This window comes from Antechinus flavipes, chromosome 3 (genome assembly GCF_016432865.1).
Source record: "Antechinus flavipes isolate AdamAnt ecotype Samford, QLD, Australia chromosome 3, AdamAnt_v2, whole genome shotgun sequence".
Taxonomy (NCBI): domain Eukaryota; kingdom Metazoa; phylum Chordata; class Mammalia; order Dasyuromorphia; family Dasyuridae; genus Antechinus; species Antechinus flavipes.
Window position 1 is genome coordinate 558,742,305 of NC_067400.1, and position 27,356 is coordinate 558,769,660.

At 35.7% G+C, this 27,356-nt stretch overlaps 1 protein-coding gene across 1 annotated transcript in view; it reads right to left on the bottom strand.

Moving 5' to 3' along the window:
• The window catches only part of CSMD2 (CUB and Sushi multiple domains 2), a 1,001,023-nt gene that overhangs the window by 8,280 nt on the left and 965,387 nt on the right, over window positions 1–27,356 (bottom strand). Inside the window, exons 61-70 of the mRNA XM_051987630.1 lie at window positions 25,773–25,946; window positions 25,359–25,432; window positions 24,464–24,575; window positions 23,870–24,049; window positions 22,070–22,135; window positions 16,780–16,941; window positions 14,175–14,287; window positions 12,034–12,124; window positions 6,579–6,717; window positions 6,199–6,409 (exon numbers count right to left, since the gene is read on the bottom strand). Coding sequence (XP_051843590.1) covers window positions 6,250–6,409; window positions 6,579–6,717; window positions 12,034–12,124; window positions 14,175–14,287; window positions 16,780–16,941; window positions 22,070–22,135; window positions 23,870–24,049; window positions 24,464–24,575; window positions 25,359–25,432; window positions 25,773–25,946 — 1,271 coding nt within the window. The 3' untranslated portion in view covers window positions 6,199–6,249. The remainder of the gene's footprint in view (window positions 1–6,198; window positions 6,410–6,578; window positions 6,718–12,033; window positions 12,125–14,174; window positions 14,288–16,779; window positions 16,942–22,069; window positions 22,136–23,869; window positions 24,050–24,463; window positions 24,576–25,358; window positions 25,433–25,772; window positions 25,947–27,356) is intronic.

The window sequence follows — 27,356 nt, forward strand, 5'->3', positions numbered from 1 at the left end:
TTATTGGTTCACACATTAGAGCAAATCCTTACAAGGTGTTAAGTCACTAATATTGATAGAAACAATGCTTAAGTTAACACCTTTGAGAGTTCACAATTAGCTCACACATTGGAGTTCACAAGTTTGGGAGATTCACAAGTCAGAAACCCATAATCCCACACTCTCAGAGGAAGAGTCAATCTTTGAGTTTACAACTCTAAAAGAGCATAAAAACAACTGAGCTCAGTCAGGAGAATTCAATTGAAAAAGATTGAGAGGGGAGCGTCAGTTGGAGATTGAGAAGTCACGAGTCGGAGTTGAGCTAGAGGCAGAAGCTGGAAGAGCTAAAAGACAAGTTGCAAGAACTCTTGGAACCAAGGAGGGAGAGAGGCCTCTAAGAAAACTAACCAAGCTATATTAAAGGAGAAAATAAATGTTTAAATTTTATCAGCTGGCTGCATTTGAAGTGATTATTACTTGGAACTGAAACTAAGGCTGCCTCCATTAAACCTCCCCAAGAAATCTGCTCACAGAGAACCATCATTTTTTATAAAAAAGAAGAGAACACCACATATAAATATAATGGAATATTATTGAGCTATAAGAAATTATGAACAGGTGGATTTCAAAAAAAAACTTGAAAAGACTTACTTGAAATGATATTGATTTAAGAGAATTTTATACACAGCAACAGCAATATTGTGCAATGATCAACTATAATTGACTTATCTCTTTTCAACAATATAATGATGTAAGAGAATTCCAAAATAATCAAGATTTAAAAAATACTATCCACATTCAGAGAAAGAAATGTGGAATCTGAATGCAGATAGAAGCAAACTCTCTTTACCTTTTTTGTTTTTTGTTTTTCATTTCTCGTGGTTTTTGCCTTTTATTATGATTCTTCTTTTACACAAGTAATTACATGAGGATTGTAGAAACATTTAACATGATTGTGAATGTATAACTTATATCAGACTGATTGCTGTCTTGGGGATAAGGGAGAGAAGGAAAGGAGGGAAAAATTGGAACTCATTATCTTATAAAAATTAATGTTAAAAACTGAAAAAAAATGGAATCTAAGTTCTGAATGGTTAATTTTTTTCCTGTTCTTATTTGCTTACCTTTTGCCCAACTCTTTATTGAGTAAATTATTTCTCTTTGAATTCAAGCAATATCTAGTGTTTAATCAAGGCATGGATATGTGAAGTGTTTTTCCTAGGTTTCTGATGAATCAGGATTATAACTGGAGCATTTGTATGTTGGGGATCCCTGAACTGAGTCCAATCAGAAAGAATTCAGGGAATAAAATGCTAAAGATTTTATCCTATATGGGGTACAACTGAAGTCCTACTTGTCAAAGCTGATTCTAGAACTACCAAATGGAAAGAGTAAATAATTGCAACCTATAATTTAAAGTTTTTTTAATCCCTCCCCCCCAATTTTGTCATCTTCCTCAGGCTTCTTTTCTTTCCCCACTTTGTTTTAAATCCAGAATCTGGTCTCTAGCCTCCTCATGCTTGACAACATATATTCAATATTTCCTCCATGAAACCATGAGAATGTTCATTTTATCTAAACTTATTTTATGTGATGCATATTTACAACTTTGGAAACATAGGTAGCACAGTGCCTGAAGTCAGGAAGTCTCTCCTTTCACTCTGTCTCATTCAAGTACTAGCTGTATTGTGGTTAAAACATACATTTATTATTGTAAATTTCTTATTTGTCATTATACTGCTATAAATAACCTCCATGAAAATATTATATGTTCAATTATATAGATGACTTGACAAATGTAATTGATTTTAGATTAACTGCTTATTGTTGGGTTTCTGTGTGCTAAAGTGCTAAAGTTCATTATGATAGTTAGGGGGGCTGGAAAGGAATGATAATGTTTTTACTAGGTAAATGGAAGCTGGCTAAACAATGGATGAAATATATGTTGGAACCATTGGGTCTGGAGGAAAAGGAATAGCAATAAGAAAAAGCTACAATTTAAAAGAAGGGGCTAAGTGTCTAAGGAACCTGACAAGACTCCAAAAATAATTCTTGGAGGAAGTCTGTAAAAAGAGAGATGTAAAAGAAGCAAAGACAACTAAATGAAGATGAATGCAAAAGAATGGTACAATCCTGCAAGAACAGGATTAGAAAAACTAAACCTCAAATTAATTTTGTAAAAAATGCTAATGGCAAAAGGAGCTTTAAAAATGGCTGCCAAAAGAAAAAGGAGAGAGATAAACTTAATTTTTAATTTAATAGGATGACAGCTGAAGACACAAAGAAAATGGCAATACATAATTCCATTTTTTTCTCTGACAAGGAATTTTAAAATTCCTATATCCAATAGTGATCTTTCAATTATTCCATCTTTCCCTATGCTTTCCTACCTATAACTTTATTCTTCATCTTTAATGTGACTTCTAATTATACCATCACCCAACACATTTCCAGGCTATCAATACTGCTGCTGCTTTAGGTACATATTCTCTCTCTCTCTCTCTCTCTCTCTCTCTCTCTCTCTCTCTCTCTTTATCTCTCTCTCTCTCTCTCTCTCTCTCTCTCTCTCTCTCTCTCTCTCTCTCTCTCTCTCTCTCTCTCTCTCTTTTTCTCTCTCTCAACAAATCTTGCCGCAATGAAATGGTTCAATTCTATACTACCCTAATTCTTACCTTGTCCTGTGATCAATAATATATTGCCCTGGATTATTTTTTATCACTTTACTTCTTCATTCTGATTAAATTGCTCAGGAGGAAACCATGAAACAGCAGCATGTGTCCATTGGAAATTTATCTTGTTTAATCTTATCTGTGGCTTACTGCAGCAAAGGAATCTTATGCCCCACTAACTGATTCTCTATTCCATACACCACTTTGGCTGCTGTAAATTCCATTAATCCTCAGTCTTCCCATAGCTCTGCATTCCTCATCTTCTTTACTGAAGATCTACCTCCATACTTCACCAAAAAAGTAAAGCTATTTGCCAAGTTTCCTTTTTAATTCCTTCTTTTCCTATCATATGATTCTGCCACTTTATTAATTATACCTAACCTTTAAATAATATTTTAATATTGATCAAATGCATCTACTGCTTTATCTTCCTTCACTCCAGTTTCTGTTGAAGAGGTGGCCCTTCTTGCCAAAGCCAACCTATTTACATGTATCCTTGATCCCATTCCTTCTTGTCTTTATAGGACTTCTCTTATTATGATTCCAACCATCTAATCTTCAATTTCTCATTTTCTACTAGTTCTCTTCTTGCTGTCTATAAACATGCTCAAGTCTTACCCATTATTAAAAAATTAACATGAGATCCTATCATCCTTGCTATCATTTTAGCCTGCTTTCTGTTCTCAATTAAACTCTTTGGGAAAAAGTCATCTTCTACAAACTCTGTCATCTGATTGTAACCTTATCATCCAGTAGAAATTGCTCTCAAGTTTTCAGTGATCTTAATTGTCAAATCTAATAATCCCTTGTCAATCCTAATCTTTCTAGACTCTATGAAGCCATTCAGTTTTCTACCTTCTTTGGGGTTTTCGACAATGCTTTCTCTTGTTTCTACTTCTATACATCTAATTGCTCCTCCTCAGTTTCCTCTGCTAGATTTTTGTTTTCATACCCCAAGGATCTGCTGTAAGTTCTTTTCTCTCTATTCTCTGTCATTTGGTGATTTCATGAACTCCCATAGTTTCAGCTATCATTTCTATGCAGATGATTCCTACATCTATATAAATGACTCAGATCTCTTTCCAGTCTTGTATTGTCTACTACCTAATGGACATTTCTTATTTAATATTCTGTAGGCATCTAAAACTCAAGATGTCCAAAACAGAGCTAACTTTAGTTTTCCTCAAGTCTAACTCTCTTCCAAATGTCCCTGTTACTCTTGAGAATTCCAGTATCTTTGTCATTCACATTTTCAACCTTAGTTTCCTACTATACTGTTTTCTCTCTTTGACTTCATCCATCCAGGTTAAATCTAATAATTTCTTCTCCTTCCCAATAAGGTGCTATTTCTGCCATTTCTTCACGTTACCATCACTTAGCGCAGTAAGCACCTATTTGTTGAATTCTAATAGAATAGAATAATATTCTTATATAATATTAGTATATAATGACATTCTATTCTAACTAATCTTAAGATCACTGTTCTTCAACATGACACCATTTGGCCTTTTTTTGGCAGAGATTTTGGAGTAGTTTTTTTTCTTCTCCAAATAGTTTTATAGATGAAGAACTGAGGAAAACAGAATGAAGTAGCTTGCCTAGGGTGACAGAGCTAGTAAGTGTCTGAGATCATATCTGAAGTCACGAAGATGCGTTCTCTTGACTAGAGACTTGGAACTCTATCCATAGTACTATTTACCTTTCCTAATAACAAATAACAACAAACAAATGTAGAATGAGAATCATCTCAAGTCCACTTAAGATCACTGCTTCTCATTACCCTGAAGGGAAAAGAGTTAAGATTCTATGTTCTAGTATCCTTTCTTTCCCTTATTTCACATGGAATCAGATATTTGATGAGAGGAGGAAGCTTCTTTGATTACTTTGAGTCAACCGTAATCAGCTAAGAGAAAACCCATGAGAGGAATGGTTAGAGGAAGTGAGTGGTTTTAAGAGAATATTCTGCAAGGGTGTTCCCAAAGGAGTCAGTAATGATTGCTCCATTAGAAGAAACAGAACATTAGCTTTAGTCTATTTAACTATGTTATAACATCTTCTTTGTTCAATATTCTTACAAATTTTATTTAAAATATCTTGTCTGAGGTCAATAAGGAATTCTGTTGATCTGGACGTTAAATTCTCTAAACCAGAAACACCTGAATTTGGAATCATGATAAATTATGGTTTTTTAAAAGTGTTTTTGGCAGACCTATATTTATAACACAGAGTACCATAAAATACTACTTCTCTTCCCTCTCCCCCCCTCCCCATTACCCTATACACACTTTGGAAGTTGCATTAAGAGAGGCAGAGAATGCATAATAAGTGGAGGAACAGCCCTGCTTTGTTCTGTAGTGGTGAAACAACACCTGGAGTATTTTAGCATTTTAGTAAGAACACTGACAAACTGAGATACAGAGGTCCAGTTGGATGAGGAGGAGGCTAAAACATGTGCTTTATGAGATTAAGTAAAGGAAATAGAGATGTTTAGCATGGAAGAGAAGACAATATAGGAACCAACAAAATTATGGCTTTCAAACATCTGAGATGTAGTCATAAGAAAGAAGGGATAAGGATAGTCTATGCTGTCTACAATGGAATTTGTAATGTCTTTGTCCCCTCCTCGATTAGGACCATGGTTGGCTTGGAACTAAGAAAGTGAATGAACAAAGAAAGGTATATTGGCTTGGGGGATAGGGAGATATGTTGGCAAGCTCTGAGAATGCTATAGAGCTATCAAAAAAATAGGCCACAGAAGATTGAAAAGAAAAACTCTGAGAGTGAAACTGCTTGCCTTGAACATGGTAGATTTAGTGAGATCCCAGGCTTTTCCCTTATTGTCTGAAGATAAGACCAAGATGAAACAAATAGAAGAAAACAAGATTTTCAGGAAGTCAAAATAAAAAAATGGTGTGACAAGCTGGACCCTGATGGAAAAACAACAATTTTATTATTTCTCTGATTAAATATTGGTTATCTGTTCTCTAATTAAGATTCAACTCAATTTGTTTGCCATTATGGGCCAGATATAGATAAGAGTTTTTCCCATTCAACTGAAGGCTGAAGTTAATGCCTTACTTCTTTGAAGAACAGAGAGGAAATAGAAGAGCAGTTATATTTCTGAATCTCTTATCATAACCTTGTAGACAGCCTCAGGTATCTGATGTCTTTGGCCCTGTGTCAAGGAAACAATATATGAAAAATATAGATTAAGGCGTAGGTGTTATGTTGACAATATTTATGGAAGGCCCAGAGCTGAGAAGAAAAGGAAACAAACTGGATTACAGTTGAAACACAAAAAGATCTCAATAGCCTAGAATAATATACTAATTCTGACAAGTGAATTTGGATAGCAATAATCATAAATTGCAAATTTTTAATAAAAATAAATATATTTTGTGCATCTAGATATATATTCTGTACCTCTGGATGGAAGGTATTATTCACCTACAGTTATTCGTGAGTATGTTTGTGTATGTGAGAAGGAACTTTTTAGTAATCCTCATAAGGTAGGCTGAGAATCTTCTTTCTCCCCCAATTCCCCTCTCACCAGCTGCCGAAGATGGCACTCTCCTTGGCAACAGCAGCAGCACAGTGCCTGCTATACAGCTGTGCATACTGTGCTGACCGTGAACTCTGCCTCAGGAGCCATGATGTCTGTGGGCTGGAGGTTGCGGTCATACATGGGGTTTTCAAAGGTGGCCCGGACATTGGTGTTCTCATGGCCAGCATAGCCATTAAATGGGACTTTGGGTCGCCGTCTGTAGGGAAGGAAAGACAGATGGAGGACAGGAACAGAGAAAAGTATCAGATCACTTGCCTACAAAACCAAGTAACTCTTCTGGCTTATGTGATTGAGATCTAGCTGAGAGATGTAGGGCATCTTCCTACGCCTAGATCACTAGCTGCATCTTTCCCCAAGCCTCATACCTGTGTTTATAGAGATAGAGCACAAAGCCAGCGATGATCAGACCAATGAAAGGCACGAGGATAGCTGCGGCTACCGAACTGCTGTTAGAAGCCAAGTGACGGCCAATGGACTCGGAATCTGTCTCTAGCCGGCTGAGGTCTGTAATGGTTTAACGCAAAGTCACAGTCACAGTCATAGTCAGAGCTGGGGTAGAGCTGTTGCTAGAATATTATTCAGGCATCTGGTATCAGGAAAACCCTGCTTAGTGTGCTGAGAAAGCTCAAGTTTTTTATTAACCACCTACCTTCCTGACCATGGCACTAGAAATACTCTGAAGGGGTGCCTGTGGTTCGGGGAATTCACAAATCTAAGCTAAGTGAGCACTTTTTTATTGAGAAAATTATAGATTAAAGTCCCTAGGGCTAATTTGAAAAGGATTTTATTTGAAAAGGTCAAAATTTGTTTTCCTTCTTTCCTAGGGCACCCCTACCTTGGCCATTATTCTGATGATATAAGGTATGTCCCCAACCACACTCTCTATCTGTTTCTCCTTCCCCCCATTCCAAAACATATAAACACATTCAAATTCATGACCCTTAGCTGGGACAATGTCTTCTCAACTCTGCCCTGCTCAGTCTACAACTGAATCATTAGGTTTAGTCTGGGTATGTTGGGGAACAATGACAATTCAATTCAACAAACATCTATGGAAAACCTACTGAGTACAAGGCATTATAGCTGCTGTCCTTGGATAAGTTATGTTCTTCTGGAAAAATGTGCCCATGCATGCACATAATATAATGAGGAACATCCTAATAGTCAGAGCTCTCCAATGAACAGATAACAGACTTGGATTCTAGATGTCAGTATGAGACCTAAATCCTATTTTTATGAAGAGTTATGTAATAACACACACATACACACACACCTGCCTGAGAAAGTAAGACACAGAAGGTGTGGACCAGAATGCATCTGCTGCAGACCTCATGGTAAAGAGTGATCAGTCCTTTGGTAATTTTTTTGCTTAACATCCCAAGATTTTCACAGTACAACCCTAAGCCATGAGACCACACCCAGGTCTTTCAGGGACACACACAGAAGTATGCTGGAGCTAGCTCAAACCATCTTGTGAGAGCAGACGATTAAATTTTTAATGTGAATATTTACACCACAGAAATCAGCAAATGTCACAAAATCAGAACTTAACTCAATGATTAGTTGTATGTCTAGACTTAGGAAAGTTCTGGGGAAAATGTTAATAATGAAGATTAAACTTTAGAGTGTTAAGTACAATTTTATCCCCTCTGAAGCTGGTTGTTAATCATTTACCAGCATCCTACTGGACTCAAATCATGGGAAGTCACAAAAATTGAAACATGAGGAAAGCTTTACTGCTCAGCAACAAAGAGGCCCCCTCACTTTCTACTCTAACAACATATTTGGCACTATACTCATAGAATCAGGACCAATTTAGTGAATATAATACCTGGTTTTTATAAGCTAATAATAGGATCAAAAACTGAGTATCTCCATACTGTCCTCCGCCTTGATTGTGGCAACAGCTGTAAAGGATGTTGGAAGTCATCCAGTTCAATTTCCTCATTTCAGCTTATTAATTCCTCTCAAATTGCTCTCTCAAATGTCACCAATGACCTACTAATCACTATAAAAAAAAGTTGAACTTATTTTAATCATCAGCTTTCTTTTTCTTTCTACAACATTTTACCACTGTTGAGTGTCTCCCTTCTTTTGGCTAAGATCTCCTCCATAGGCTTCCCACTCTCTTAATTTTTCTTTTGACTTTTTAACACTTTATTCATTGCTGACTCATGAAAGTGGATATTCCCTAATATTCTGTACTCAGCTCTTTCTTCTCTTTACACTTCTTCCCTTGCCAGTACAATTCACTCACAACCAACTGTCATCTTAATACAGAAGATTCCAAAAGCAGACTATTTCTAGTGCTGATCTTCTTTAGGATATTCACATTTCTGACTGTGACTTCTAAGACTTGAGGATTTTCAGAATGGGAAGGGTCTCAGTGTTCATCCTGTCTAAACTACACCAAAAAAAAAAAAAAAAAGAATCCCCATCAGAACAAATGGAGTAATTGATTATTTAACTTTTGCTTTGTCTGTCTTCTGGATTCTACTTTCACATGCCTTCCAGACATTTAGAACTGGATATCCCATAGAAAAATCAAATATTGTCCAAAAATACACAGAACTCCCTAGTTTTTTCCCTCAAAGTACTCCTCTTTCTTACTACCACATTCTTTCTTGAGTGCACCATCATCCTTCCAGTGACTTAGGTTTCCTGCCTAGGTTTTCTGTATTCCTCAGTCTTTCTTATCCATGTGTCAATCAGTTACTAAGTATGCTCAATTTCACCTCCTCAACATGTCACATATGTCTCCTCAGTATTTACATAGATTTCATTTAAATTATTGGAATGCCATTACTCCCCATTTTATGGAGAAAGAAATTGTTTTAGCATTTATTAAATGTATTTAATGCTTTAGTATTTACAAAATTCTAATGACACACAGTCCCTTGCCCTCATGGAAACCAGTCTTATGGAGGATATTATACTTACATGATAACAGTAACAATAATAATAATAATAATAATAATAGTTGGGTCTATTTAGCATTTTAAGGTTTATAAAATGCTTTACTCATCTGATTTCATTTAAGCTTCACAACCGACCTTTGGAAGTAAATCCTGTTATTTTCCCTATTTTGTGGATGAATAAATGGAACCTGAAAAAGGTTATGATTTTCTCATAGTCACACTGTATTCCAATTTAAGGTTTCCTGATTCTGAGTCCAATACTATCCACACTGCCTGCAGCTGATTCACATAAGTATAATTATGTGTTCAGTGAAGTCCAGGAAAGTGATGGCCATTGCTGACTTGAGGGTGAAGGAAAATCTCATGGAGGAGCTCACTGGCTTTGAAGTGGGATTTAAAGGATGGGTAGGAATACAGTGAGGTGAAGCAATGTCACAGGGAACAAACATAGCATTAAGCAGGAATGAGCCCAGAACAATTTAACTGTAACTATGGAATATAGAGAAACAAGTAGTGTGTGAGGCAAGGCTGGAAATATTGGTCAAGTAACACAATGAGTATCATAGTTGAGTTGTAAACAAGCATAAATCTTCTGGTTCCAAGTCCAATACTCTATCGATATTGCTATGGTTGTTTTTTATGCTACCTCCTGAGTACAGGCCTTCATTTCCAACCAACTGGAAGACTACTACTGCCTAGTACTAGTTCTTTCTAAATTTATTTTTCTCTTCTCCTGATTCAATCTTCATATTGCTAGCAGACTAATACTACTCTTGTCATATAATTCTATTGCAAAAAAAAATGAGTGTCTAATGCCTGCTGAATATCAATTGATTAATCAATTTGTATTTATTATATTTCTATTTTATATTTATTATATTTAAATATGTGTACATATTTATATACTTTACATATATTTATGAGGACATAAAGAAAAAAAAAACAGTCCTTTCTTTTGAAGAGTTTACAATCTAAGTTGGAAGTATCTGTCTATATACATATACATATTTATGCATTGTATTCATGTACATGGGTGGGCAAAAGGAAGGGAAGGAATCATATTAAAAACAGGTATAAGTTGATTTGAAGCTAGGAAGATCAAGAAAGACTTCATTTTTTGCCTGACTTAATATATATATAACCTATGTCAAATTGTTTGCCTTCTTAATATAGAGGAAGAAAGGTAAGAATCTGCAATTAAAAATTTGAAAAAATCAAAAAATTACTTTTACATGTAATTGGAGAAAAAATAAAATATTAAATTTTTAGTAGAGAAAGAGAGATTTCATATAAAAGCCTAAGACAGCTGAACTTTGAAAGAAACAGTAATTCTGTGAGCCCCGGGTAAGGAAAGAGCAAGCTAAGGGAGAATGGAGGCACATGTATGGACATGGGGGCTGCAGTGCTACATAGGAGGAAAAGTGAGCAGGCCAGTTTGGCTGCATAATAATAATTGCTCACACTTACAGAGCTTTGAGTTTGTCAAGTGTTGGACATAGATGCTCTTATTTGATCCTCACAACAACCTTATGAGGAAGGTGCAAACTGAGGTCTTTCTGACTTCAGCATTTGATATACTGCCCTGAAGCAGAATTATGTAGTACATGTATAAAAAAGGAGATTGGGACCAGAGGACCAAAGGACTTTGGAACAGATCCTAGAGATAATAGAGAGCCACTAGATTGCACATCAGATCTACATCATAGGAAAAATTTAAAAAAAGAGTAAAGTTTGCATGTCCTGGATTTGCATTCAAAGCCTCCATAATCTTCCATAATCCTGTAAGCACTCTCTCCCCTTAACCCCCACACACAATCTTTCCATCACTGCCTTCTGTGAATTCCATGGCTACAAGTAACCTGTCCTGGGCTCATTCCTGACTAATGCAACATCTTGTTCCCTATGATCCTGCTTCCCTCACTGTATTCCTATACATCCTTTAAATCCCACTTCAAAGCCAAGTGAGCTCCTCCATGAGACCTTCCGACAGCCTCAGTCAGTAATGGCCATAACTTTGTTGGACTTCACAAAACACTTGATTATACTTATGTGAGTTAGCTGCTGGTACAGTGGACAATATTGGACTCAGAGTTGGGAAATCTTAAATTTAAATACAGTGTAACTGTGAGAAAAATCACAATCTTTCTCAGTCTCAGTTTACTCATTCACAAAATAGGGAAAATAACAGTATATACCTTCAAAGGTTGATTGTGAAGCTTAAATAAGATGAGTAAAGCACTTTGCAAACTTTAAAGGGCTAAATAAACCCTAGCTATTATTATGATTATGATTATGATTATCATGTAAGTATAATATCCTCCAGTAAGACTGATTTCCACAAGGGCAAGGGATTATGTGTTATCATCAGAATTTTGTTAATACTAAGCATTAAATACATATATGTATAAGTGTGAAAATACATAGATTAAATGTTTTAAGTGAGTTAAATTTAAAGTTGAACTTAAATTTGTTTTTTGGACAACCAGCTATCATTAAGTTTGATAGGCTTTTCACCCCTATTGTAAAATCATCTCACTATTTTGCTATATAGATGAGTTCGTTCTGATATGGATACATATATATGAATGACATATTGCAGGTATTTTATTAATATTTGTTAAACTGAATTAACCTTATAATTTCTTCCTCCTGATTCAGTTCTCTTATCTACCACTTCTGTGTATATTCTATCAGGCCATGGCAGAATGAAATGACAGGGAAGTTTCTCTTGTCATCTACAGCATGTATTGGAAGTTCAATTAATAGGATTTGGGGGAAAATGTGATTCTTGTGAGAATGATGCATTGATATAGGCATATATAATTTGCCCTTCCCTGATCTATGCTCAAGTGTGGTCTAACAAACTTTTCTTACAAACAAAAATTCCTTAAACAAACTTTACCAATTCTCTGCAGGCCAAAATGCCCGAAGTCCTGGCCTCGGACAAAGCCTTGGTATACAAAGGTGCCTCCTCCTGAGGATTCTGAAGAGACCTACAACATGGAAGGGATGAAGGTGGATGAGGGAAAGGAGAGGGGGAGGAAAGGAGAATCAAGAGAAAAGCCAAATGGTTAGGAATTCCTCCGTATTCAGTCACACACCCAAATCTACACATTCACACTCAGCCATTCTTAAAATTTAAATTAATATACATACACAGATGTAGGGACACAGGAACATATTTATGCAGGCACACAGATATAAATATGAAAACAGAGATACAGAAACTCATAGATGTGCATATGGACACAGACAGGGAGACCTATTTGTTATTACATGGTTCCAGTCATACAGATTTAAAAAAAAATAACACTCTTTTTTTATTTAGTTGTTTTAGTCATATCTGATTATTCATGATCCTATTAGGGGTAGTCATAGCTAAGATACTTGAGTGATTTGCCATTTCCTCCTCCAGCTCATTTTACAGATGAGGAAATCGAGGCACACAGGGTCACAGAGCTAATAAGTGTCTGAGGCCAAATTTGAACACAGGAAGATGAGTCTTCCTAATTCCAGTCCCAGTGCTCCATCTACTGCACCATCTAGCTAATACACAGACACTGACATAATTAGGGTCAGCTAGGTGGCACAGTGGATAGATTGCTGGATTTGGAGTCAGGAAGCCTCATCTTCCTGAGTTGAAATCTAGCCTCAACTGGGTGACCCTGAGCAAGTCACTTAATCCTGTGTGTCTCGGTTTTCTTATCTGTAAAATCAGCCAGAGAAAAGTATGACAAATCACTGCAGTACATTTGTCATAAAAACCCCAAAAAGGATCATGAAGAATCAGACATAAGAGAAAAAATCAACTGAACAACATAAACTCATACAGATTTATACATTCAGAGCCATGGGGTACACATACATGGACACCCCCTCAAATACACATTTAGCAAAGATGTGATGATAAAACTAAATGATTTCCTTATTCTTGTGGTCAAACCCACTTTTCCTTCCCCTTAGAGAAACTGGATGAGTCTGGTTTTGCCCCAAACTCCCTCTCCATCATGGACTTTTACAAAAAGTTTCTAGAAATGTTGATCCCTAAGATATCTTGGGGGCAGAAGACAAGGCTGTGCTACTCTTGGTTTCCCTGAGTTAACAGCCAGGATCAGCACCGTTATTCAGTGTTTACAGCCTCAGACAATTCTGACTCCTCTGCCAATGGACCCCCCTTGGCTCTTGACCCTATGTAGCACTGCTCATTTCATTTCCAGGGATTGGCCTTCCGGTTTGCAACAGGAAGCCCTTTATGTAAGCTACATCAGGGTACCATCTTCTGGACCATCCTTCATTCAGAAGGCCATAGGTAGCCATACCAACTGTTTCCTTCCCCTGCCACAGTTTAGGCTGTGGGGTTATGGAAGAGGATATTGTGTTTCACCATCTCCCTGGGAGAATTTAAGTATGATATCTGAAGTCTCAAAAAGGAGGATTTAATGATTGAACAGGAGCTTTCTTTTAGAGATCTTGTATAATGGGACTCTGCCTACAGGTATACTCTTCCACTGCTGCATTTCTTTAGCATGTAACCATCGTGCCTTTTAATTTCTCCATTTGAAACGTACAGATTGTGAAACTATATTTTTTTTTTGGAGTCCAGAAAGATTTACTAATCTTTCCCAGAGTTAGGTAGGGGGATGAATACTGAGAATTCTTCCTAGAAGTAAGATTCATGCTGGAAAGAAGTCCTTTGGCTTCTACAGATTGGGAGTCAGTGCAGTTTGCAATGATTCAGATGGAAGGGACCATCGGGGTACTTGAGCCCAACTCTCATTTTACAGATGAGGAAATGGAGACTCAGAGAGAAGTGATTTGCTTAGAGTTACATAGACCCCAGGTCTGTGAGATTTAAAGCCAGATCTTCCTGTATCCTAGTCCAGAGGCCACCAGCTCTATTATGCTACATCTTAAAGGTTCTCTTCCTCTTTCTCCCAGGAGAAAGTCCAAGGAATCCCAAACATTAGTAGAGAAAGTATAAGTAGGGGAAAGAAGAAAGTAAGCTTTATGATAGGAAAGTAGGAGAGATATTACTGGACTTACATGACCATCTAAGGCCCAATTATCATCCTTGAATTGGCTCACAGACACATCCTTAGGGCTCATGATGTGGTAAACCTGGAGGAGGAGATGGAAATCTTCTTTCTTGTAAATACCTGGAAAAGAAGGATGAGTTGAAATATTTCAAAATCTGTGTATATGTGCGAAGTACAGTCTTGCATGTATGATAGTGTCAAAGGTGTTTCTTTATGAGCCAATGCAGGTGTATGTATGATTGAGTCTGTATGAATAATGACTGTGACCTAGATATCAGCATTTGTTTGCAAGTATAGATACATGCTGTGATTGTACACAATCCAGACAAATTGGACTTCTCTTCTGTGCAGGCCCAGTATTCCATCTCTTGTCTGTTTCCTTTTGTCTTCAAGCCTGAAATGTATGCTTTCCTCACATAATTCCTCCCTTTCTTAAGGTGGCTCCAGTACCACCTTCTGAATGAAATCTTTGCTGGTTTCTCCTCCACCTGTTGGTACCTCCCTTGAATTTGTGTATTTCTTCTTTTTATTTTAAATATACTAAGATAAATACTTAGTGACTATCCCATTCAAGCACGCACTTCTTGTGAGAAGAGATTGTTTCATTCTTTGTATTTATATTCCAACATTATGCTGGCGTAGCATGCAGACTGCACAAATAGGTGCCAGTCAATCCATTATATAACTGTGACTGTGCATGTGATTATCCATGCAAATGTAGATGTGTCCATACATTATTGTAGGTTTGCAAGTTTAGCAGTATGGATGTATATAATTATGTAGTGGTTAAAATGGCAAGTGTTAATGTATGTGTGCGTGCATATTTGAAACTATTCATAGGGTGACAGAAATAGATGTATATGAGAATAGGTAAATATGATCATTTATGTGAATATTCAGGTATATTATGGGGAATTCAATTCTTCTATAATCTATATGTAGATACAGAATTCAATATCAATATCACAGCTATTGGAAAGAGATAATGAGTACAAATAAAGAGAAGACACAAATCATTTATATTTGTACGGTTTACTATGTAAAAGATTTGTCTTTCAAATGGGCCTTACAAATCATTTATATTTGTAAGATCTATTATGTGAAAAGTTTGTCTTTCAAATGGGTCATATATATGTACATATATATTACATATATTAGGTTATATATGTATTTCTGAAATCTATGTTTAAAAGCAGTCAATTCTACCAAGGTTCTTGCTCTCTCCATTAACCTTTCTTACCTACTACTCTGGCCTTTGGAAAGACCCTTTCTGTACAGGTCTAGAAGAAGAATGATGCCTACATTTTGTTTTCTTACTCATTTATTTTCCTTTTTTTAATTATAGTTTTTTATTTACAAGTTATATGCATGGGTAATTTTACAGCATCGACAATTGCCAAACCTCTTATTCCAATTTTTCCCCTTCTTCCCCCCCATCTTCTCCCCCAGATGGCAGGTTGACCAATACATGTTAAATATGTTAAAACATAAATTAAATACAATATAAGTATACATGTCCAAACAGTTATTTTGCTGTACAAAAAGAATCGGACTTTGAAATAGTGTACTATTAGCCTGTGAAGGAAATCAAATTATTTTCCTTTTTGATCTGATTTTTCTTTTGTGGCAAGAGAATTGTATAAATATGTTTACGCACATTGGATTTAACATATATTTTAACATGTATAACATATATTGGATTGCTTGCCAACTAGAGGAGGGGATGATTTAGAAAATCTGAAATACAAGGCTATGCAATGGTCAATATTGACAAATTATCCATGCATATGTTTTGAAAATAAAAAGCTTTAAAAATTAAAAAAATAGAATAAGAATGAGCATGTATCATGTGTTGCTTTTAGTCATAAAAACTAAAGAAATGGTTTGATCTATTCATGATCCCAGTTCTTTCAAAGAACTGATTTCCAAAACAAGATTATGGAACCAGGGAAAGGAGAGCAATATGGACGAGTTAAATGAAATCTCATGAGTAAGGGTGACATTAAGTTATCTGAGTAGGAAATTGATCTCTCTTGATTAGGTAACTGCTTGTGGCCAGGAAAACTACAATGGAAGATTTGGAAGAATACAATGAGGCCAAAAAATCCACATGCAGATTGGTGTGTATATGGTATAATTATCTTTTTTTTTTTTTTTGGTTCAGCTGCTGGGGAGTCCTGAATAGTGGTATCCAAATAAACATGTTATGTCTAAAACACAAAGCAACACACAAATGCACAAAAACACACAAATGCACATACAAAAAGTCTTGCTGACATAATGCACTTATTAAAACAGAGTTATATCACACACACACACACACACACACACACACACACACACACACTAAGAATTACTGGTATGTTTGCATGCTGATACACATATACATGCCCCCTTTCTCCACTGACAAAAACATATTAAAAAAAAAAAAAAGCAGTTCCTCACGTTCAGAAAAAACAAACTTCCTGATTAGAATACCTGTATTTCAGCCTAATCTAACACTATTTGAATCACTACTGAGACCAATGCAAATACCTTCAGATGGCTGACTCTGAATTAATTATACAGTCATTCCCCACCATTATTTCCCATTAAGGCTGCTTCTTCCTTACCTGACATATGTAGTTCAACCCTATCTTGGTCTATGAGAGTGGCGTTGACCTTGCCTGTGGCTGACTGGAAACCCATCACTCTCAGTATGGCTGGATGTCTTTTCCCCTTGTATTCATAGGACCCTTTCCACAGGGAATTCTTGGCAAATACATCTCCAGGAACTAAAGGTGTTAGAAAAGAGAGGAGAAGAGGAGTTTGTACTGTGCAGAGATCAGATGAAACTCATGCTTTGCATCCTCCATATAAATAGCAAACTCGGATTTGGGACTTAATTATGGGGAAAACAACTAGGCTCCCAGTTTGGTAATATTATGGGAACAACAGGAAGAGTTCCTCCATTCCTTTGAAGCACTTAGAGCTCAGTGGGAAGAGACAAAAAAATGACATTAATACTGTCATTTTAACATAATTGATGTGAATGCTCTTTGAAAAAGAAAGAGATGCTTCTGTGGCTGTTGCTGGTTTTATGTTTCAGGTAAATTATGTCCATCGTAATGAAGTAGCCTTCATGGGAAAATGCTGTGGCAGGGATCTTGTAACAAAAACATTATTCATATCTATACAGCACTTTGTGCATTTATTGTCAAAGCTGAGTGATTTAAAAAGCACTTAGAATTGCCAACTTCTCAAAGGTTGTCCAAAATAGGATAGATTTCTAGTAATATATGGATGAAGTAAAAGGAAATAGAATTAAGCAAGAGGATCACGGGAACATAGAATTTAAAGCTGAAAGCATCTTAGAGATATATTAATCCTAGTCCCTCATTTTTCATAAGAGGAAACCAGCCTAATGAGTGACTTGCTCAAACTAATAAGGGAATAAAAATGGTACATCTAGGATTTGAACACAGAACTAAATTCAGTGTTTTTGGATCTGGACAAATAGGAGGCATCTTTCACTTCTCTTAAATTTCAAGTTCATTTGGGATAGAGACTATTTTTTTAAAATTAAAATCCAGTTCTTCCAGTATCTAGCCCCATGATCTTCAATATTTGTTGATGGGGAAAGAAAGATTATTTCCCAATTTGATTTTTTTCTTCATCTATAAAGTCTTTGTTTTCTACTAAAATTCATATTGATCCCATGGGCCATGTGCATCAACCCTAAAGAATTTCTTCCATAACATTCAAGAGAAGTGGTGATCCAGGTCCTGAAATTCCAAGAAAGTCCATTCCATTTTGGGGAAACTCTTGATTTTTAGGAAGTTTTTCCTGATATCAGGTTTAAATTTGTCTTTCTATAACTTTAACCCTTTACTTGAGTTCTTTTTTTTTTTTTTTTTTTGCTACAACTAGAACAAGTTCATTTTTTTCATGTTCCAGTCCTTTAAATAGAGAAAGACATTACCATCGTTACCCACCCTTAATCTCTTTTCCAGCTTAAATATCTATTGTTCTTACAATCAGTCCTCATAAGGTAAGAATTCATGATCTTACACCATCTTAGTTACCTTCATCATAGCTTATTAATGTTTTCCCTAAAATATGGTTTCTGAAATTGAATATTAAAACAAAACACAGTAGTTCTTGGATTCTATGCCCAATTGTAGTTTAAGAATAGATTCATCTCCTTGTTTAGGCTACTGTATCCTATTACTGGTTAGTATTGAATATCCAGTATGTCCTCCTCTCCCTAAAGAACTTTTTTACATTAACTGTTGTCCAACCATGACTTTTCCAACCTGACTTTTCAACTTAAATGTAAAACATAACAATTAGTCCAGCTGAATTTTATCTTATTAGATTCAGCTCAATGTTCTAGTACTTCAAGATCTTTTTGGATCCTATCATTCTGTGTATTTATCTTCTCTTCCAGCTTTGTCATTTACAAATTTGAAAGGATGTAACTTATCCCTTTAAATTACTGATTTAAAAAAATTTGAACAATGCATTTCTTGAGAAATTCCAGTGGAGGCCTCCTGCCAAGTTGACAATGAATTTTTAAACTCTTCTGAATCTGGAATGAGCAATTTTTTTCAAATGCTTTGATAAAAACAAGGTAAATAATATCTATGATGTTGCCTTCATCTACAAGTTTAACAATCATGACATAAAAAGAAATTAAAATGGTCTATTAGGACCTATTCTTGAATAAACAAATTTGGTCCTGGAAATAATTATTCCTTTTTCTAGATGTTCACTAGACAACCATTTAATGTTTTGTTGTTACATCCTAAAACTTTTCCAGGAATTAAAATCAAATTCATTGAATTAATTTTCTGAAAATCAGGATAATTTTTTGCTTTTCTTCAGTCCTATTCTCTTTCCCCCGTGTTCTCCATAATCTTTCAAAGGCTCCAATGATAGGGAACTAAGAAATCAGATCTGTTAGATTTTTTTAGCACTCAAATATATACTCCATTTGGACTTAAGGACTAGAGTTACTCAAGCTTTATTCTCTTTATGTGCTCTTATAATCTTTCCTTACTTAAATTGGAAACTCCTCATTAACCTTATTTGTTCCACTTTCCATTTTCCAATTCAAGCATCATGGCAGAAAGAATAAAAATTAAAATTAAACAACTATGCTTTGACTTTGTCACTTATCCTTCTTCTTTCCTCTAAGTTTTAGGGAAAAAACAGCTTTTTTCATTTTTGTCACTCAGATCAAAAAAAAAAAATATTGTTCATTTTAATTTGTCTGTTACTCTTAAAGGATTTGTATTCACCCACCATTATCTGCCTAGCTTCCATCTTCTGTTATATGTTTGTTTTTTAAATTTAAATCAACTAATGGTTTCTCTAGAAATTTACTTCGGTCTTTTCAGATAATACCCCTTTTTCTTCCTCAATGAAATGTTTTGGATTGTAAAGATTTTATTATGTTTTCTTAAGGTTATTCTTGAGAGCTTCCTGTATTTCCTGGTCAACTATTGAGTTTTAATGCATGTGATCCCACCTGACCTGTAGGGAGCCAGCTATAAGTCCTTTGGAAGGCCAAAGCAAGGAGAGATTGCTTGGAGAACTTTAGGAGACTTACCAAGGCCAGTTTCCCAACTGTTAACTTATATTTGAACTCCTTTGGAATATTTACTGACAGTTGACATGACCAGAGTGCATTTTTGAGACAATATGCTTTAAAAAATGAAAATAAATAACAGGATAGACCTTGACTAATAGAACAAGGAAATGTCATGGCCTTAGTTATACTTTCTTTGGTTTTCTGGTATTTGTGTAATATATAAGAGAGAAAAATATGTTTTTAGTGGGGTATAAATGGGATGCTATAAGAAATAATGTCAGTTCAATATATAAGCTTGAACTCATCTGGCCCCATTCATATTTATTTCATTCACTGTTTAATCTAGCACTCACACCAGTTCATGGCATACCACTTTATGAACCCTTTGAAATCTATTCTCCTAAAATCTACACTACATGCCAGTTTATACCTAACCTTCCTCTCCTTTTCTATCATGAATTCTAAAATGGAGTGGTTCTAAGGATCCCATTACTTCTACTCCAGCAACTCATTCCTGCTTCTTGCATCCTATACTTTTTAAAGAATGAATTATCATTAATGCAAGTTAAGAAATTATCAGTTACTCTGCTCTGGAAGTCTCTATCACTGCTTTATACCACCATGACTGTCCTTACTTCTCTCCTCTTCTTAAACTCACCAACTACCTTTATCTGTCAAGATATTCTAGTGATGATTTTGTTTCTATCTCCACCCAACTGCTTCTATTTCTCTTCACCTCTTCAACACTTTTTGCTGCATACATACCTGCATAAGTAAATATATATAGTTTTCTCAATATAAAGTTTTGTTTGACTTTTATCTAATTTATGTCTTTTGAATGAAGCATAGTTTTTCAGATTATATTCCTGTCATCAGTATTCATCCCATATATTTTCAGTGATGTCTAAATCAACATTGGTATCTCTAGTTCTCCTTACTTGTTACCTATATTCTATGAATGTACCTATAAACACTTGATGCCATGGGTTATACTGCTGATTTCTTTCTTGCACTGTGGTTGTAATTATCACTATTATTTCCACTGTGATTTGTGATTCCATATTGTAATTACTGTCTATAATATGTAACTTGGTAGACATCCATGATCAGTTTTCTCCCTTCTCCTTTTATTTCCTATAGCAATTATTGCCTACTGCCTGTAAAATCTTCTTTATGTATCATTAAATCATGTTTCTCCTCTGCTTATAACCTTCAGTGACTCCCCTTTGCCTACAGAATAAACTCCAGACATTTCTAAAATCTGGCTCCAACACAGCTTTCTTAGGATTTCAATGGACCCTCTTCCATGTATTTTATGCTCCACGTGAATGGAACCACTCCATTCCTCATTCTTATTCTATCCTTTCTAGTTTCTCTGTCTTTGTACATGGTACTCATTCCCAGGCACTTTTAACTCTCCTGAATCCTTCTTCTCCTTCAAGAGCTGATGAGGATATCAGCTCTTCTGTGAAACTTTCTATGAAAACTATACCTGCAAGTGATGTTTCTCATTTCAAATTTCTCACAAGAGGGCATCTACTTTACCCTTATCACTTTTTGTTTTATATTACATTTCTGAAAGTATCTTGTGTTATTTTTGGGAAAATGATGCTTCACATCAGGTTGTAAGTTTTTTGAGGACACAGACTGTGTCCTATTTCATTTTCCAGTCAGTGTCTAACATAGGACTAATTATACTACAGATTGAGTAATATTGTAGAATTGAATGTTAAAATAGAAGCTCTAGTAAGCTTACTAGTCTTATACAATAATACCTTCTTTAGCTTGGTCTATATGTCAGTTTTAGATTAAGAGATTCCAAGACTGATTCTGGAAAAACATAAACATAAAACAATATATTAAATGGACACTCAAATGTCCACAAATACTTTTGATGTGCTCAAGAACAAATGTCCAACTATAATGTTATTTTCTACTGGCTAAGAATAATATGGAGGAAGATATGTCGATTGGTGTCAATTGGACTCAAAAAGGGTGGGAGAATAGCTTGTTAGGATGAGATTTCTTAAAGAAGAATTAAGATCAAGATTTTGAGCTCTGAAACAAATGAGTGACCCACTCCAATTTCATCTACAATCTGGGAGACACCATGGGAATAGAATTCGGATTGTCAAAATCCTGGAAACTCCACTTCTCCCTTATCTAGCTGGTCAGCAATTTGGATTAATTAATGTAATTAAGTGAAAAATTAATTTTTCATGCAAAAAATTCTATATAAAGCTTCTACCATCTAGTCCAGTTATTCGCAACTAGTAAGCAATAACATTTTTGGATTGGATATAGCTATAGTTATAGATTATACATACCTGAGGCTTTGGTAATGGGTGGCTCTCGGGGTGTACTAATGGGCCTTCCACTGGGCCGAACCTCCGCTAAACAAGAAAATCAGAAAAGCATCATTATTGGGTTTTAGTCATTCTGTATTTTCTCCAGTTAAAGAACATTGTTATCATTATATATAGGAATATTCCACAAACACCCTCAGTCCCTAATTAATACATTAAAGCTACATTATCCAAGAATTTCTCTTCAAATCCTTTGTTAGCTTATTTAATATTTCCAATCTATGCAGTTTCTTAGGATATATTATCTCGACTTTACTTTTAAAGTAATAAAGTTTTATTCATCTTAAAAATGTTTCTTTGCAGCCATAAGATGAAGGTATCCTTCTTTATTCAAGTCTATGCAAGGAAGGCAAGACAAAAATTATCCCCATTTCAAAATCATTTCAAAATCAAAATTTCAAAATGGTGACACAACTTCTTTACAATCTGTTGCAATACTGAAGCTCAGGGGCTATATTATGATTAGATATATGCATTTGTTAATTTACAAATTTTATCTGCATAAAAATAACAGTTAAGCCTATCAGAGTTGATGAGGATATCAACCTAGTGAAGGTAAACACTCCCTAAATTAGAGAGACAAGATATAATAAACTTACAAGGAAAACTGAGAAAGGGGTGAGGTGGAGTCAGGTAGGAAGACAACAGGAGAAAGGTGTCAGGAAGGAGAGAATGGATAACACTGTTTAAATACAGAAGATGGGTAGAAAAGAATAAGAACTGAGAAAAGATTATCAAATTTAATGAGAAATGATTAGTAATTTTGAAGAGAAAAATCAGTTAAGGAATAAGTTTGGAAGCAAGGCTGCAAAGGATTGAAGAGTGAGAGCAGAGGAAGTGGAGATAGATGATTGAGTACAGATAGCTTTTTAAAAGAATTTGACAGAGAAGAGGAGAAGAGAGAGCATCATATCATAAGATGGTAGGGTTTAATAAAAGTTTTATAAGGATAGGGGATATCTGAGAAAAGTTCTGTTCAGTTTGGAATACTTCCTGGATGTAAAGAGATGGGTTTGAAAACACTTTTCCCCAGTCCAGGACTCCTTCACAAAGCAAAGCAACCTAGGAATTACTCTGAATGTAGTTCAGTTATAACCATTTGCAAAACTACCTAACATTCTCCAATATGTCTACAGCTTCCTGCAGAATTCCTTTGGTCTCTTAAGGCAGAGTTGGTAAAAATACCCTTATGTTACCTTTCTGAATCTTCAGGCCTGATGAATTTGAAGCTACCATAATCTGGATTGTTGAATGGGAAAACCCTCAGAGAATTTCCAGTGTCTTTTGGAAAACAAATTTCAGATATCCCCTACTCCAAACCCTACCTTAACCCAAAATCTGTACTCTGAAATCTCTAAGGTAGTTCTTATGCTGGCTTAAGGAATAAAGATTTAATTTGCTTTCCTGTTCCTTGCTCTGTCTGCTGCTGACATGACTGAAAGCTAAAAAGACTGTGGATGGATAGATACAGTTATAAAGAGGCTCAAATAATGCATCATCTAGTATATTTCTTAAATTCTTATCCATATGTCTTATTTTTATATTAATGTATTTGTATATTCTATATATTTTATGTTTATATAATATATATTTATATTTATATTTATATTTTACATTTATATACCCTCCTGAAGGGTAGAAAAATTCTGGGAATGAATGTTTCCTTTATCCTCCTTATATATACTCATTTTCACAAAGTTCCTCCTCACATTCATACTTCCTTCTAGAAAGAGTAAGACCATTGGGCATATGCAGGCTCACCCAGGCAGATAGGTGGCTTCCCTGTCCAGCTGCCATCAGCCTTGCAGGTACGATGCTCAGAGCCACCTTTGAGGGAGAAACCTGACTGGCAGGAGTAGATCAGGGTGTAGCCCATTGAAGGCAAATCCAGGGCACCCACATTGGCATGGGTAGGTGTCTCTGGCTGCTTACAGTGATGTGCTGGAAAAGAGGAAAGAGAATGTAAGCACCTGTATCTGATAAAGTCCTTGAAGATTACTTCATCCATTTCCTTTTTCCAAGGTTTTCTCCCTTCCCAGAAAGCTGAAAATTATTCTTTGTTAAATCTCTCCAGGAAGGTAATCCCATCTCTTCCCTTGGACATCTTCCTTGGTTACAAATGGTCTTTATTCATTATAAGGCAAAATGGTGCTAATATGGGTATTTTTAAGGTCATCCAAGATCCTTATGAACACTTTTAAGAAGAAAAAGAGTAGTTATGGCTCCTTTCCATATTTTCCTAAATCCTCTCTTTAAAAATCTGAACTCCTGATAGCTATTATTTCACCAGGCCATAAGTAATTTCTCCTTGGTGTGTGATCAAAATTTCTTGTGATTTAGTTTAAGATTACTTACGGACACAGTCTGGTGGAGTTCCACTCCAAGTAAGGTTGGGGAGGCAGGTTCTAGTGGTAGAGCCTTGCAACAAGTAACCTTTTTGACAACGGTAAAGCACTAGACTTCCAACCTGGAATAAGAACCAAGTAACTGATAGCAACATCCAGAAGGTCTTCCCCTCTCATATTCACAACTCCCTTCAACTCCCTTCTATTTAAACCCTACACTACTCTTCAATATCTGCTCATCATCTTCATCCTCATCTGTTCTATTATCCCTCTCCATCTATACTATACTTTCATCATTAACCCTCTCTATGTACCACCTATTACCCTCCATTTGTCTCTGTTATTATCACTTTTATATATCTTCCATCATCATATTCCATCTGTTCTTTCATCATCAACTTGCTAACTGTGCCCCGTCATCAACCTTCCCTCTATCCAATCATCATCATCATTACCATCTTCCATCTTTTGCATCATCATTCTACGTTTTCAAGATCAACTGTCCCACTATTTCCCCATTATAATCCTCACTATAATCTCCATTATTACCCTCCATCTGTCCTTCATTATCAGACTTTCATCTATCACTGAATCTTTAAGCCTCCAACTGGCTTCCCCAACACTATTCTTCACCTTTCCTCTCATCACCATCCATTCAATTTCTTGGCCTTATTACCAATGTCACTTCTAATTGGTCTAAAATCTGCTTTCTCTACTCTTCTCCAGCAATTTCAAATGGGAAGATGAAAACTAATCATTCTCAGTTTCTAAAATTCCATCAGATTCCTTTCCCTAAGCTATTGTTATCCCTAAACAATGTCTTTATTTGGTAATTTACCCTTAGTAGTGGCAGATGGATTATGAGGAAGGAGTTGATCAATTTAGTACTGATTTTTTACAATTACCTGGTAGCCTTGGGAATTGTTCTGCATTCCAAACTGGGGTACTCCAGGGTCTGCACACATGGTAAGAGTTGGATCTAGGTTATAAAAATATAAAAACAATCCACATGAAGAATTTGGAAGATTTCCTCTTCCTACTTGGAAAAAAAATTCAAAGAAATATATACAATTATTAACTTCCTCAGCTTTTTGACTTTTCTTCCTATTGAGTCTATATTTCCAACGTTGCCCTAACCATGCCTATTTCATTCTCTCTTCATAGAAATCAAACATTTCTCTAAATATTCAGGCCCAGAAGTGGTCAAATGAAACCTTGCTTAAGGCTTCATACTGTATCTGTGAGACAACTTTGTCTACAATTCCTACTTGCCATTTGCCAGAGAAGTCTGATTGTCTGGTTTTAGAATATCTTCTTACCTATGCAGCTGGGCTGGGTTCCACTCCATGTCCCATCTGATTGACAGAATCTTCTTGATGAGCCCACAAGCACTAGTGGGGGTGGGCAAGAATATGAAACAGATGATCTGTAAGAGAATCCCCGATCCTCTCTCCTCCCATAGGGTGGGACCCCAGGATCTCCACAGAACACAGCTAAAGAACCAAAGAGACAAGAATATTATAGTTACTCTCCAGAAACTAGACATCTTAGTAGTTAGAGCATTAGATCTCAGGTCAGAAACACTTAAGTTTAGACACTTATTAGCTGTGTGATGCTGATACTTAATTTTGTTTGCTTTAAACTACTGGGGAAGGAAATGGTGAATTATTTCAATATCTTTGTCAAGAAAGTCTCAAGGACAGTATTAAATTGTTATAGCTCATAGAGTCATAGGGTCAAACGTGACTGAATGAATAAACAGCAATAACTCTCCAGAAACCTGATAGCTATTCTAATGGCTTTATTGTAGACTATCATCAGTGTGATTGGTCTGGCCACCTTTAATACTGCTCATTATTTCTACTAATTGCTTTTTGATTAATTCCCTATTAATACCTGGTATGGAAGAGCAACAGACAGCTTAGTTTTACATGTTTCTTTTCTTCTCAGCACTTAACTAACAAGATCATAGGATATTATCTTAAGTAGGAAAGAAATTTGCTGTATTAGGATCACCATACACATAGAAAGGACAATAGCAGCTTCTGGGCTGCAGCAACAAATAGAATAGGTTCTTCCCATGAATAAAAGGCCTATCTCTACAATCTCTTTTAGGTCTAATATGTTCCAAGGTCCTTTCTGGCTCTAGCATTTTATAAGAAGCCAAAGAAAGAGAATAAATCCCAAGACACAAAGTAAGAGTTCGATCACTAAGAACTAATTCCCTGGGAACATGCAGACCAGTAGTAACACATACTTCTCAGGCTCCTTGGTAAAATGCCACAGTTAATGAGCAACCTAGGGATTCCTGGACCTGATCCATTTGGCACATTCCCAGATAAAAGAAAATGATCACACGTTAAATTGGGCTTTCAACTATATTGGATAGTGAGTGTGCTGCAAGCATACTTTTTTATGCTTTAAATGTTTTTATTATTGTGTCACAATGAAGTATTTCATCAGGTAACTCTTTTCCTCCTCTCTGCAGAGCAATAAAAACAAAAGTACTTTTCACAGAAATATTATCCTGATGTAACCAACTGCCAAGCTAAGGCAGGACAAAATGCATGTATTCAAATTATTGAAAAAAACAAAAATAAAAACGTAATCTCATGCTAATTGTACAATTCATGACTATAAGACATTGGGGATATGGTTTATTTTAGAGCTAAGAAAAGAACTAGGGAGTGGGGCCTGCTATTTTAAACACCTCTTTTACTACTAACATGTTCAGCAGAGGTTTTGGGCTTAATTCCAGATAAAGCATTACACAAGGCAAAAGTGACAAAGGCAAAGAATAAAAAGGGCAAAAATGAAATATTCAAAGTTTTGCCCACCCAATTTATCTGTTAGAATAATAATAAAAACTTTAGGCTAAAAAATTCTAGGGAAATTTTCAGGTC